At 37.7% G+C, this 15242-nt stretch overlaps 1 protein-coding gene across 1 annotated transcript; it reads right to left on the bottom strand.

The window, feature by feature from the left end:
• Window positions 1–796: 796 nt before the first annotated feature.
• LOC117320024 lies at window positions 797–10947 on the bottom strand. Its single transcript, XM_033874720.1, has 4 exons — window positions 10852–10947; window positions 7816–7895; window positions 3995–4088; window positions 797–3177 (listed from the first exon to the last, which is right to left on the bottom strand). Exon 4 carries the CDS (start codon window positions 3105–3107, stop codon window positions 1518–1520), a length of 1590 nt encoding a protein of 529 aa, XP_033730611.1. The 5' UTR covers window positions 3108–3177; window positions 3995–4088; window positions 7816–7895; window positions 10852–10947; the 3' UTR covers window positions 797–1517.
• Window positions 10948–15242: the final 4295 nt, after the last annotated feature.

Consider the following 15242-nt stretch of genomic DNA (forward strand, 5'->3'; position numbering starts at 1 on the left):
AATCTAGTTCGTGTCGACCCCAATCATATGTCTTGAAATCCATTCCGACATTCCCACTGTTTCTGATATCCTCTGTCCACAAAATTTTAATAATTCCACTTCCGGCAAAAACATGAGAATGACTGCGTAAGCTCTCCTGGACTCCGTCCAGAGAGCTAAAAATCACTTCCAAGATTCTGGAAGTAGTCATTTGATTGGCTAATCCAAAAGGTCTACCTGACGTGACCTCTATTGGGATGTTGTTAGATGTTCATGTAACGTAGTGAAAATGACCATCTAGATTTTAATTAGATTGGTATATGTCAGGTATACTCTCTACCGAATTCCTGTATCTCATTTACTGTCAACTTACAAATGTAGGTTACCGAATTCCTGTACCTCATATACTGTCAATTCAGGCTACCGAGTTCCTGTATCTCATATACTGTCAACTTAGGTTACCGAATTCCTGTATCTCATATACTGTCAACTCAGACTACCGAATTCCTGTATCTAATATACTGTCAACTTAGGTTACCGAATTCCTGTATCTCATATACTGTCAACTCAGGTTACCGAATTCCTGTATCTCATATACTGTCAACTCAGACTACCGAATTCCTGTATCTAATATACTGTCAACTTAGGTTACCGAATTCCTGTATCTCATATACTGTCAACTCAGGTTACCGAATTCCTGTATCTAAAAAACTGTCCATTCAGGCTACCAAATTCCTGTATTTCATATACATCATATACTGTCAACTCTCGCTGAGTTTTCTGCACATTAACTGAAATAACATAAAATAACTAATCGTTATCGATTCAAGAAATATTTATTACATATAAACCGTAAAGACACTACACGTTACATAGAGTGGAACTGGTGATACTACTGATGACGTCACGTGACCTGTGTATATTCACTTCAAAAACAAACTATTTCTCTGGATCAATTAAATTCGAATGGAACGAGCTACTTGAAGAGGTAGGGGGAGTCAGGTTATACACATAAAACAGATGCAGGGATGTTGATTTCAGATGTCATAACAGAAGTTGAAATGTATCACAGTGACGTGGTTACAATCCCGCGGTCTGTGTGTATTGAAAAAAATTACAGTACATTTAACGGTAAACACATATTACATGTCTAATATAATGTGTACATACATTATGATATATGTATGATGATTGATGATATAACAATATAAAGTTAATGTTGTTTAAATTATATTTACAGTACATTTAACGGTAAACACATTCTAAATGTTGTAAAACAGTTGTTAAAATGTATCACAGGGACATGTTTATAAAATCATATAGACAGTACATTTAACGGTAAATAACATTATTTATGTTGAGAAACAGGTATCACAGCGACATGTTTACACAATCATATTTACAGTACATTTAACAATAAATTGATTACATGCCTTTTACATATTATGATAAATGTATGATGATATAACAATGTAAAGTTAATGTTGTTTAAGTCCACTGATATAAACTGTTTGTATCCTCACTCAAGGTTGAGTCACTCAGTCACTATAATACTTGAGGAGTTTGAGTCCCCGCCCTCCTGTATCTAACTCTAAGTGTGACCACAACACATCACCCTTCTGTATACCTACTACTCCCTGCCATCCTTTGTTTGTGTGAAGTGTTTTTATGTACTTCCCTGCTCCACTTATCAGTTCTATTGTTTTCCTTGTCATGTCAGCAATAACAATATTACCCTTACTGTCATATACAACTGTAAGAGGACCAAACCTGCCTGGTGTGATCGACCCCCGCACATGTATCCCCTCCCCCTGGTAGTGGACCAGGAGCTGGAGTGTTGAGTTGTACACAATGATACGTTTATAATCCACTACTACAGCTATATTACCTGTAACACCACATTGTGATATTGACCATACGTCCCCCTCCACAATGGCTGTATGTAACACCTGACCGTCCACTGTATACACCCCCACCTTGTACCCCTGTCTATCACCCACTGTACCCACCACTACCCGACCCTCCCTGGTCACACACAGACTGACTGGGCCATCCTCTGTAGTGAATCTTGTGACTGGTTTATGTGATGTAGATACTTCACAGATAGTGTTATCACTATAACAACAGAACCACAGACGACCTGTGGTGGGGTCCAGACTGATGTCCTCTATGTTACTGCTGTGTCGTATCGTCTGTATGACCTGACCTTGGTTGTCGATGAGATTTACTGTGTTGGTGTCATAGTCACACAGCCACGCACGTCCATCAGATGTAGGACAGATCGACGTGATGTTACCCGGGTATGGGAACTGGGACATGACGGTTGGACGGTCACGAAGTTTGTACCGGACTTCTCCAGTGGACGCTTGACCAGCCTCTGTAGACTGTTTTGGTCGGACTACTGGACGTTGGTCGGAGTGACCACTAGTTGCCGATCCTGCCTGGAGATGGTCAGTAGTAAGTTTTAGGCTCCCAAGGGCCTGTTTTAGGTGACTTAGTCTGTCCATACCCGGAGTAAACTGTGCCATGTCTATGTTAGGTGTCGGTGGGATGTCTGGATCTATTTCCCGGATTTCTGTTACCGAGTCGTACACGAGTACACTGGTTCCTGTCTGGAGAGTCTGTTTATACTCTGATGAGAGGTCCCTCAAAGTTTTCAGTCTACTCTCCAGGTCTGTGATGTGGGTCTGTATTAGGTCCATGGCCGCCACCTCCATCTTGTCACAAAGTGCGATATAATCCTCAGTGATTTTGTCTAACTCTAACTTACATTTTTTAGTATTGTCAATGATGTTTTTGCGAAGTTTATCGTACCTAGGTTTACATGAACTCTTTTTTGTTCGAGATGAAATTATTTCTTGGTTAAGTTTTGGAATATTTACATTTTCTGTCTCATTGACAAAGTCCTGGAGTATTTGATTGTGTCGTGTTTTGATGTCAGATATCTCCAGAAAACTATCAATATGATGTTTGTGGAGAGTAATAGAACATTTTGTACAGATTAACATTTTACAGTCCTGACATAAAAGTACGACTTCATTTTGTTTGTGGACATCACACTTTACTTGTCCTTTGGGTCTAATAGGACGCTGTGGTTTGATAATTGAGCGGCCGAGTTTTGAAGCCATGACTATTAGTAATTAAGCGTGACAAGATGGAGTTCGGCGACACTCTGGATCCTCTTGTGTATCTGTGTATCTGTATAACAAAGAAATGACGCAATAAGTAACACACATCTACATTGTTATATGTACAGTTATATATAGGATTCTAAAAAATCTCAATACGTCATCAGATAGTTCACACACTTTTGGCGGGAAATATATGGTCAGTTCGGAAGTAAGTCAGACGTAGTAAGGTATTAACACCGTCATGATTTAAACTGATATAGGCCTAAAGTACCCGTTGTATCTGTTTTTTGAAGAAAACAGTCACAGTCCAGCTTTTTCCTGCTTTAGTTTTTTCAAACATCCCGGACAAGTATCCATTCATATTACTTGAAGTCGATGTTATGAAATACATTTCTATCAATATATAATGCCAAATAATCTGGCAATTCACAATTCTTCTGTGCCATTTATGTAAATTGACCTCACCCACACTCCAAAATACGGTGGTTCACACCTACACAATACATACTGAATAAAATATTGTCTATTTTCTAGGATAACCCGTATGACAAGGAAAATACTTACGGAAAATACTGCTTGTGCAGAAATATCAGAAAAGAAAACTTCTAAACACTAAGAAAACTGAGACGAGAGAGCCTCTTGTCGTTCAGTCAAGACATTTTATCATAAGTGATCTGGATATCACAGCCTTCTATACGGTGCTCAGTGAGGTAGCCACCAACTACTACAAATCGTTTTTAAAAAGACCCCTAACTGTTAACGGGATGATAAACCCAGTACTTTTTTAAACCTACACAAGGATAGTTGGATCAAATGGGAGCTTGAGTCTGAAAAAGTGATTAAAAAAAATAAAGTAAAAAATAAAAAATGTACTGTATACTCACCGACTGGTTCAAGTCCGTTAGATATTTGATGTGCTCTGTTCCCCCAGGCTCTTCGTTGAATAAGTGAGTCGTTTCAGAGAGAGGGAGGTACTGCCTGGCAGATTAAAAAGTATGCACAATTAACATATTTATTTGGCTTAGAGACATCACATATATAACTGGCCCATGCTGCCATGAATTAGAAAGAGCTTTGTGTAATAACACCTGTATGATGTGTGTAATAACACCAGTGTGATGTGTGTAATAACACCAGTGCGATGTGTGTAATGACACCAATGAGATGTGTGTAGTACCACCAGTGTGGTGTGTGTAATAACACCAGTGCGATGTGTGTAATAACACTAGTGTTATGTTTGTAATAACACCAGTGTGATGTGTGTAGTAACACCAGTGTGATGTGTGTAATCACATCAGTGTGATATATGTGTAATAACACCAGTGTGATGTATATAATAACATCAGTGTGATATATGTAATAACACTAGTGTGATGTGTTTAATAACACAGTGTGATGTGTAATAACACTTGTATGATGTGTATTATAACACCAGTGCGATGTGTGTAGTAACACCAGTGTAACGTGCGCAAAAACCCCAGTGCGATGTATGTTATAACACCAGTGTGATATGTGTAATAACATCAATGTGATATATGTAATAACACTAGTGTGATGTGTGTAATAACACCACTGTGATGTGTCTAGTAACACCAGTATGTGTGTAATAACGCCAGAGTGGTGTGTGTAATAACACGACTGTGATGTATGTTATAACACCAGTGTGGTGTGTGTAATAACATCAGTGTGATATGTGTAATAACACTAGTGTGATGTGTGTAATAACACCACTGTGATGTGTCTAATAACACCAGTGTGGTGTGTGTAATAACGCCACAGTGGTGTGTGTAATAACACCACTGTGATGTATGTTATAACACCAGTGTGATGTGTGTAATAACGCCAGTATGGTGTGTGTAATAACGGCAGTATGATGTGTGTAATAACAGCAGTGTGATGTGTGTAATAACATCAGTGTGGTATGTGTAATAACATCAGTGTGATATGTGTAATAACACTAGTGTGATGTGTGTTATAACACCAGTGTGATGTAAGTAATAACATAGTGTGATATGCGTAATAACACCAGAATGATTTGTGTATAAAAAACACCAGTGTGATGCGTGTAATAACACCAGTATAATGGGTGTAGTAACACCAGTGTGACCCGTGTAATAAAATCAATGTTATGTGTGTCATAACACCAGTGCGATGTGAGTAATAACATCAGTGTGATATGTGTAATAACACCAGAATGATTTGTGTAATAACACCAGTGTGATATGTGTAATAACACCGTTGTGATATGTGTAATAAAACCAGTGTGATGTGTGTAATAACACCAGTGTGATGTGTGTAATAACACCATTGTGATGCGTGTAATAACACCAGTATAATGGGTGTAGTAACACCAGTGTGACCCGTGTAATAAAATCAATGTTATGTGTGTCATAACACCAGTGCGATGTGAGTAATAACATAAGTGTGATGTAAGTAATACCACCAGTGTGATGTGTGTAATGAAACTTGTGCGATGTGCATAATAAGACCAGTGTGATGTGTGTAATAACACCAATGTGATGTGTGTATTGACACCTGTGTGACGTGTGTAGTAACACCAGTGGTGTGTGTAATAACACCAGTGCGATGTGTTTAATAACACAGTGTGATGTGTGTAATAACATTAGTGTGGTGTGTGTAATAACACCAATGTGATGTGTGTAATAACTCCACTGCGATGTATGTAATAACACCAGTGTAATGTGTGTAATAACGCCAGTGTGGTGTGTGTAATAACGCCAATGTGATATGTTATGATATCAATGTGAAATGTGTTTAATAATACCTGTATGATATAACAAAATCAGTATGTAATATGACATGTGCGATGTGTGTAATAAGTTTAGTGTGTTTTTAATACCAATAGTGTGATATGTGTAATAACACCAGTGTGATATGTGTAATAACACCAGCATGATTTGTGTAATAACACCAGTGTGACCCGTGTATTAACATCAATGTTATGTGTGTCATAACACCAGTGCGATATGAGTAATAACATCAGTGTGATGTAAGTAATACCATCAGTGTGATTTGTGTAATAACACCAGCGCGATGTGTGTAATAACACCAGTGTGATGTGTGTAATAACTAATTGTGATGTGTGTTGTAACACCAGTGTGATGTGTGTAATAACACCATTGTGATGTGTGTAATAACGCCAGTGAGATATGTGTAATAACACTAGTGTGACGTGTGTTATAACACCAGTGTGATTTGTGTAATAACACCAGTGTGATGTGTGTAATAACAATAGTATGATATATGTAATAACACCAGTGTGACGTGTGTAATGAAACCTGTGCGATGTTTGTAATAACACCAGTGTGATGTGTGTAATGACACCAGTGTGATGTGTCTAATAAAACCTGTCCGATGTGTGTAATAACACATTGTGATGTCTCTAGTAACACCAGTGTGACGTGTGTAATAACATCAGTGTGATGTGTGTAATAACACCATTGTGATGTGTGTAATAACGCCAGTGAGATGTGTGTAATAACACTAGTGTGACGTGTGTTATAACACCAGTGTTATATGTGTAAAAACACCGGTGTGATGTGTGTAATAACACCAGTATTATGTGTGTAATAACACCAGTGTGATGTGTGTAGTGACACCAGTGTGACCCGTGTAATAACATCAATGTTATGTGTGTCATAACACCAGTGCGATATGAGTAATAACATCAGTGTGATGTAAGCAATAACATCAGTGTGATGTGTGTAACACCAGTGCGATGTGTGTAATAACTAATTGTGATGTGTGTTGTAACACCAGTGTGATGTGTGTAATAACACCATTGTGATGTGTGTAATAACGCTAGTGTGATGTGTTTAATGACACCAGTGGTATGTGTGTAATAACACTAGTGTGATGTGTGTAATAACACCAGTGAGATGTGTGTAATAACACCATGGTGGTGTGTATAATAACACCAGTGTGATGTGTGTAATAACACCAGTGTAATGTGTGTAATAACACCATTGTGGTGTGTATAATAACACCAGTGTGATGTGTGTAATTACACCAGTGTGATGTGTGTAATGACACCAGTGTGACGTGTGTAATAACACCAGTGTGATATGTGTAATAACACCAGTGTCATGTGTGTAATAACACCATTGTGGTGTGTATAATAACACCAGTGTGAAGTTTGAAATAACATTAGTGTTAGACATGTGAGTTTCATTTATACTCATACTATCAGTTATGTCATAAACAGAATCTTACACTAGCGGTTATGTTGTATGGAATTTATAAAGTTTATAAAATCATTACATTTATTAAACTCGTTTGATAAATTCTGTATCACATAGTTACTGGTGTAAGATCCCCTTTTTATACTCACTGGAAAACGTATCAAACAAGAATACGTACGGGTCAGCAATGCTGACGTTTGATGTTTTGACTTCAAAAACAATCACAATGAGGCAAAATATTCAACCTCGATATTTGCTTGGATAACAAAATGGAAAATACAAGTGGAATATTCATTTGTTAAGCGCAATCCGGTTGACCTTGGCAGATATAAAAGTGTATCGGGACAATGAACCTTAATACAGAGGTAGCATTTTTGCTCATATCTATAACTGTTTTATAACAACTGACTAATAGATGTGGATACGGTCGGACCAATAGCCATAAGGTTCGAAGTAAATTAAAAATTCAGAGGACACTTAGTTCTTCATAATTTTGTACTCACCGGTTAGTCCGATTTGGTTGTCTTCTCACGACGAAACTGATGTAGTAGTTTCAGGCTCAGGTCAACACTTAGCGTGCTCACTGTGAAGAAAGAATAAAATGTTATTGATGTGAGGTTAAATTCAATCAATACAACATATTAAACCGGGTTTGTTTGGAAAAAGAAAAGTAAAATATGTACCTACAGAGGTGTATCGTGGTACTCTAACTGTTAAATATGTACTGTACGGACGTGTATCTTGGTACACTTTACCTGTTAAATATGTACTGTATGGACGTGTATCGTGGTACACATGTACTGTTAATATGTACTGTACGAACGTGTATCGTGGTACACATGTACTGTTAATATGTACTGTACGAACGTGTATCGTGGTACACATGTACTGTTAATATGTACTGTACGAACGTGTATTGTGGTACTCTAACTGTTAAATATGTACTGTACGGACGTGTATCGTGGTACACATGTACTGTTAAATATGTACTGTACGAACGTGTATCGTGGTACGCATGTACTGTTAATATGTACTGTACGGACGTGTATCGTAGTACACTTTAACTGTTAAATATGTACTGTACGAACGTGTATCGTGGTACACTTTAACTGTTAAATATGTACTGTATGGACGTGTATCGTGGTACACTTTACCTGTTAAGTAGGTACTGACTGTATGGCGTGTATCGTGTTACATTTTAACTGTTTCATACTTAAAATACGGACCTGTATCGTAGTACACTTTAAGTGTTAAACATGTACTCTACTGACGTGTATTGTGATACACTTTAACTGTTAAATACGTACTGTACGGACGTGTATCGTGATACACTTTAACTTTTTCAATAATGCTATATACGGTATGCGGACGTGTATCGCAGTAGACTTTAATGAAAAAATCCTCCCTTTCGCAGAAACCTGAAGCATTAGTGCTGGTGCACCTCCTTTGTCCGGTAAAAAAAAATTTTTAAAGACGTTTTAAGGTTTGGTGGCTCGCTGGTTTTCCATAATGTGGATTATTAGTGTGTTTGTGTAGATGAAATCGTTGTATAACTTTTTTTAAATGTTTCGATAGATTAAACACCGGCTTTATTGTCAGCTTGGCTCAAATGGAGTAGTTTGATACGGTAGGTCAAAACTATAGAGGACCTGTTCAGTAGTTGAATACGTCCAGTACCATTCCAGTTGAAGTAGCTTTATAGATTTTTGTACTTTGCGAGCACATAATGTGATGCACATTTATAATTAAAGTAGTTAAGTACCGCACGCACGAAAATGTGTAACATATGCTTCTAACAGTTAAACAAGAGGCCCGGCGCGCCTATATCGCTCACCTTGTTGAATTTTACCAAACGTCAAAATAGTGTTATGTTCTGTTCGTTAATAGCTTTATTTGTTGATGTTCAATAATGCTATACAATGGCTTTGAGGTTGGGATCTCAATGGTTTCAAATATAAAATCCGAAAATTCCAACATAATTGTGCTTAAATAATCCAGGTCCCTAGGGTGGGAGAAGACCACGCGGCCTATATCTACATCATGATTGTAATTATCTTTAAACTTTTGATGCCCCTTGTGGTCAGTACCTTCATTATAAAATTCTCATCAGTGGTTATGAAGCATAAGCTGTTTGAATAAATTGTTGACGGACGACGGACGCCGCGGTCCTTCGGGCCAAGTCGGGTAAAAATGTACATATTATAGCGAAAATCGCAGGAAAAATCATACAACATGAAAGCATGCATCTTAAATTCCGTTCGAAATGGGATTTCGTTGTAAATGGGATTAGGATACAATATGCTGTTGTCTACGTGTGTAACAGGAGAGAAAATGTAGCAGCCAGACCGGTGCTCGAACCCAGGACCCTCCGAACTCTAGACGGACACTACCACTGAGCTACCTGGTCGCCCAGGATCAGTCCACACGCATGTATAACACGTAAGGACAAAGAATTACCTGATAAGGTACAGCATACGTGTGTATGTGTGTATTATCTGTTGCCTGTCAGGTGGTGAATGGTCCAGGGTCGTTACAGGTAATACACACATACACAAAAGTATATTGTACCTTATCAGGTAGTTCTTTGTCTTACGTGTAATAAACACGTATACAACAGTATATGTACCCTGTCAGGTAGTTCTGGGTCATTACGTGTAAATTACAGAGACTTGGCACATTACCAACCAACAGTCCACTTACGTACATCAATCAACATTCTGTGTTTCATTTTGTTATGAATATCTGGATTCATTTTTTTCAGTTTTACAAAGATCGCATGAAATTAGAACCCTTCGGACAACCTTATACTTTACCACCACTGTAATCCTCCCTTTCGGGCCGTTTTAGATAGAATATCTGATCGTCTATCCCTGTCAGCCATCATGTTGACTAGCAGACGACAGCAAAGAAAGAGTTATGCCCCTTTGACCAGTAGGTGTTACCTAAATTTATATCTGCCATAAAAGTTCCGGTCTCAAACATGAAAGTGTATATGTTTGTGAAAGTTGATATCCAAGTCACTCTTAATTTGGCATTTGATTATACTTTAAAATCATGCTAGGTACCCGGTATTCTCCTTCGCATCTCTGAATATGTAAACTTGGCATAATTCAAACTTTTTTAAAAATCCATTTCTCGGTCTGGTGAAGTAAAATGGCAATGAGAATCGTTCTCCTTTTTAGGTTGTGGTTTTACTGTAATGGGTTTTAACGAAAGCGAAGAAACAAATAACCGAACAATTTAGGAAACAATTCACTTCTGATTGATTTGTAATTAAAACTATTCGATACGCTTGTGTATCTTTATTATTGTATTATGACAATTTTGGATTCGAAAACTCCAAACTGATAGAGAAAATGCATTTTTAAAAAGTAACTTGTACAACGCATTCTATATTCTTTTCAATCGGTCCTTCCTGCATATCGGTAGTTTGAAATACAGTATCATACCTGATTTATATTTGTATGATTACAATTGTTATACATATACATTGTAACTATCGACCTTATTATACAGGTGAACGAAATGTTGAATCTTACCTGTTTTGTCAGACGTTTGATAAATGTCTTTGTAGGTTAACCTGTGGGCGTAATTTGTGGTGAATGTCTCAGTTAGCGTCTTGTCTGATGAAATGTCCCGTCTGTTGTGCAGTGCACACGTATACCCGTTACCTTATCTACCTGGTCACGTGAATGACTCATATCTCTTCCTGTTGTTTGATTGGATAATACTTCAAGCTGTCTGCTGAGGTTACCAACGCGTCGATAAAGGTTCAAGGTTTTTTATTTACAAAATGCAATACAGCATGGGTAGATAGGTAGGGTAAGCTATACAATTACATTATACACAATCCATACTCATGTACAATATACAAGATGGCGGAGGATCAATCCTTTTTTCCCTTAACATAACATTACCGTCACCAACATTTTGTTTTTGTAGAAATAACATTACCCTCACAAACCTGTTGTTTCTACATAAATACCATTACCGTCACCAACATGTTGTTTCTGTAGAAATAACATCACCGTCACCAACATGTTGTTTCTGTAGAAATACCATTACCGTCACCAACATGTTGTTTCTGTAGAAATAACATTACCGTCACCAACATGTTGTTTCTGTAGAATTAACATTACCGTCAACAACATGCTGTTTCTGTAGAAATAACATTACCGTCACCAACATGTTGTTTCTGTAGAAATAACATCACCGTCACCAACATGTTGTTTCTGTAGAATTAACATTACCGTCAACAACATGCTGTTTCTGTAGAAATAACATCACCGTCACCAACATGTTGTTTCTGTAGAAATAACATCACCGTCACCAACATGTTGTTTCTGTAGAATTAACATTACCGTCAACAACATGTTGTTTCTGTAGAATTAACATGCTGAGATGACCTTCTACGGGTCATCATTAGATCTAATATACACTGTATTATACTTAAACCCGTCACTATTGGATGAATCCCCTTACGATATGGATTTGATATACTACCAGACAGGACAAAAGCTGTCCTTGTAGGAGTTGATCAATCGTGAAGTCATGGTGAGGTTATAATTTGTATGAGTGTCACACGTATTGGCCCTCCCGAAACTAGTGTTTTGTTAAACTTCACAAAATGATCATCTTAACTGTTTATAAATGCCTGTGTTCTAAGTTAAAGTAATCTGTTGGTCATTGATTTTCTCCGGATTGTTAAATAGCTGATCACTTTGATAATGAACGAACAATTGACGAAGGATCTACGCGATGTGACCCATTCATTCAAATGTTTTCTGAACATTTATCTAATTAGTTTTGTTACAAAGGAAATATCCAAACACTGCATGTGTATATAAACCAACACAAAGAGACTCGGGAGACTTATAAAACATTCTATAGATAGATATACAATTATTCCAACTCTTTGTCAAACTTCCAGAATGACGGTGATTTTAAGTATGAGCTATTGTTGTCTGAATTAAAGCTTCATTGTTGTCATGTATTAGTTCATCATGGACTCTGTGATAGTAGTGTTGAATTACACCTGCTTTACACAAGCTTTTAAAATCATTGTAATTGGTCACTCTGATTGGAAGGAGATTGTTGTCATAATACTCGAGGTTTTGAGTTTGAATATTTGATTTTTAACCCCTTTGTCTTCTCAACAATTTCAACTCTATAAAAACAGTATTGTCAAGGCTTTGTCTGAAAACAATGGAATGAGGTGAATTGTTCCAGATTTTGAATTGACGAATTATGCCCCAACGTGCTTTGTTCCCGGTATATCATGTACAAAATTCCGAAAATGACTAGCGTATTTGTTTTTTAAATTAAATGCGTCCTGTTTGCAAATCCCATGAACATGATAAACTTTTTCCCGAGCATCTCTAACAAGAGAGACAATGCTGATCAGGTACATACAGCCATTTATGTCCTTAGTGTGACTCTGTGACCTTATTGATGCCGACTTCTAATATGCACTAAATTTAGGCTAGTTCCATCGTTAGTTTGGCATATTTCAACTTAATATGATGAAACACACATAAAGAATTACTGAAAACCAAAACCAGAGCTGCTAATCAAGGCCCGGATTAGGAATGTATCCTATTGAAACTGTACTAAAGCATGTATGGTACTTCAAAACAAACAAGAGGCCCAGGGGCCTTAACGGTCATCTGACTCTAAATTAAAACCCTTATATTATAGTAGTATGCATTCTCTGTAGCAAGAATATAGTGACACTGTTGGCCATGGTGGCCATCTTGGATTTCTGAATGACCCAATAAATAACAACACATGGTAAGGACCATCTCAGGATCATTTCTGGTAAGTTAGAGCTGAATCCCGCCGGTGGAATTTGAGAAGAAGTTTGAAATAGATGTTGTTTAGGAAAACCATGATTGCGCAATCATGTTACAAAATGGCCGCCATTGCTGCCATGTCAAAGTTTTTACGAGCCTGAAAAAATAACAACACTATGTTGACTCACCTTCCTTGAGATCCTCATCCATTTCCAGCTCAATGGCACCAATGAAACTTGAGAAGAAGTTTAAAATGTGTTTTTCAAGATGGCGACCACGGCGGCCATCTTGGATTTCGGACCGACCCGAAAAATAACAACACTTGGTCAGGATCATCTCAGGAACATTTCAGGCAAGTTTCAGCCCAACAGCACTGGTTAAACTTGAGAAGAAGTTTAAAATGTGTTTTCAAAATGGCCGCTATGGCGGCCATCTTGGATTTGGGATCAGCCCGAAAATAACAACACTTGGTCAGGATCATCTCAGGATCATTTCAGGCAAGTTTCAGCCCAACAGCACTGGTGGAACTTGAGAAGAAGTTTAAAATGTGTTTTTCAAGATGGCGGCTATGGCGGCCCTTTTGGATTTCGGACCGACTCGAAAAACAACAACACGTGGTCGGAATCATATCAGGATCATTTCAGGCAAGTTTCAGCTCAAAAGCACTGGTGGAACTTGAGAAGAATTTTAAAATGTTTTCAAAATGGCGGCTTTGGCGGCCATCTTGGATTTCGGACCGACACGAAAAATAACAACACTTGATCAGAATCATATCAGGATCATTTCAGGCAAGTTTCAGCTCAAAAGCACTGGTTGAACTTGAGATGAAGTTTAAAATGTGTTTTTCAAGATGGCGGCTATGGCGGCCATCTTGGATTTCGGACTGACCCGAAAAATAACAACACTTGAACGGGATCATATCAGGATCATTTCAAGCAAGTTTCAGCTCAAAAGCACTGGTGGAACTTGTGAAGAAGTTTAAAATGTGTTTTCAAAATGGCGGCTGTGGCAGCCATCTTGGATTTCAGACTGACCCGAAAAATAACAACACTTGGTCAGGATCATCTAAGGAACATTTCAGGCAAGTTTCAGCCCAACAGCACTGGTGGAACTTGAGAAGAAGTTTAAAATGTGTTTTCAAAATGGCGGCTGTTGCGGCCATCTTGGATTTCAGACTGACCCGAAAAATAACAACACTTGGTCAGGACCATCCCAGCATCATTTCAGGCAAGTTTCAGCTCAATCCCACTGGTGGAACTTGAGAAGAAGTTTGAAATGTGAAAAGTCTACGCACAGCGCACGGCGCACGACGACGGACGAAGCATGATGACTATAGGTCATCCTGACCCTTTGGGTCAGATGACCTAAAAACTTGACTCCTTTTGTTCTGGAATCATTTGATGTTAATAAATCTTGATATGAGAAGATATACTTCTGGTATAATTACAGTATTGCAAACAATGTGATAGCAACCAGATAAAGACTATCTTCATCGAATAATTCAGCAAACAGAAAAAGAAAACTTCGAAGCTTCATTTTCAACTTCAAACCTGATCACAAAGATTACTATCCATTCGATAGGACGACACATTCCCTATTTATTGTCCTTTTCCAATGTTGATCATCCAATCATACTGTACCACACAGTTCAGCAATGTAATTGCACAAATCACACCTTTATGTGGAGAGAACATTTTTGGGGGTGTTATAAGATTCCATAACTGTATGCAAATTTGTGAAGCATTCCATATCTACATCTATATACATGTATATACCGTATGTGTATATATTTACACATCAAAATTGGAATGACACAGGAGATTTGCAACTTTAAGTTCACCATCAGTCATGGGAGGTTTATGTAAAATGTTATATTTACCGGGGTAATTAGTAATTTTGAGAATATATTTATGAAGCTCTATTCTGTACTTTCTACCAGTGCTTAGAGAATGGGCACAATTATATGTTCTCCAATGTCAAAATTAATCATATGTAAAATATTAGGGGTTTATTTGACCGAGAAGTATTTATTTTTTTTGTAATCATTCGCCATTTGAGACCTGATTGCTGTCATAGTTGAATTACCAAAATGGACCTGAAATCAATATTTTTAAAAGAGAATGATCAATGATTTGAAT

The sequence above is a fragment of the Pecten maximus genome, unplaced genomic scaffold (assembly GCF_902652985.1).
Source record: "Pecten maximus unplaced genomic scaffold, xPecMax1.1, whole genome shotgun sequence".
Taxonomy (NCBI): Eukaryota; Metazoa; Mollusca; class Bivalvia; order Pectinida; family Pectinidae; genus Pecten; species Pecten maximus.

Excerpts from the sequence above, each read along its gene's own strand:
- LOC117320024 (XM_033874720.1), bottom strand. The coding sequence starts at position 3,107 with ATGGCTTCAAAACTCGGCCGCTCAATTATCAAACCACAGCGTCCTATT.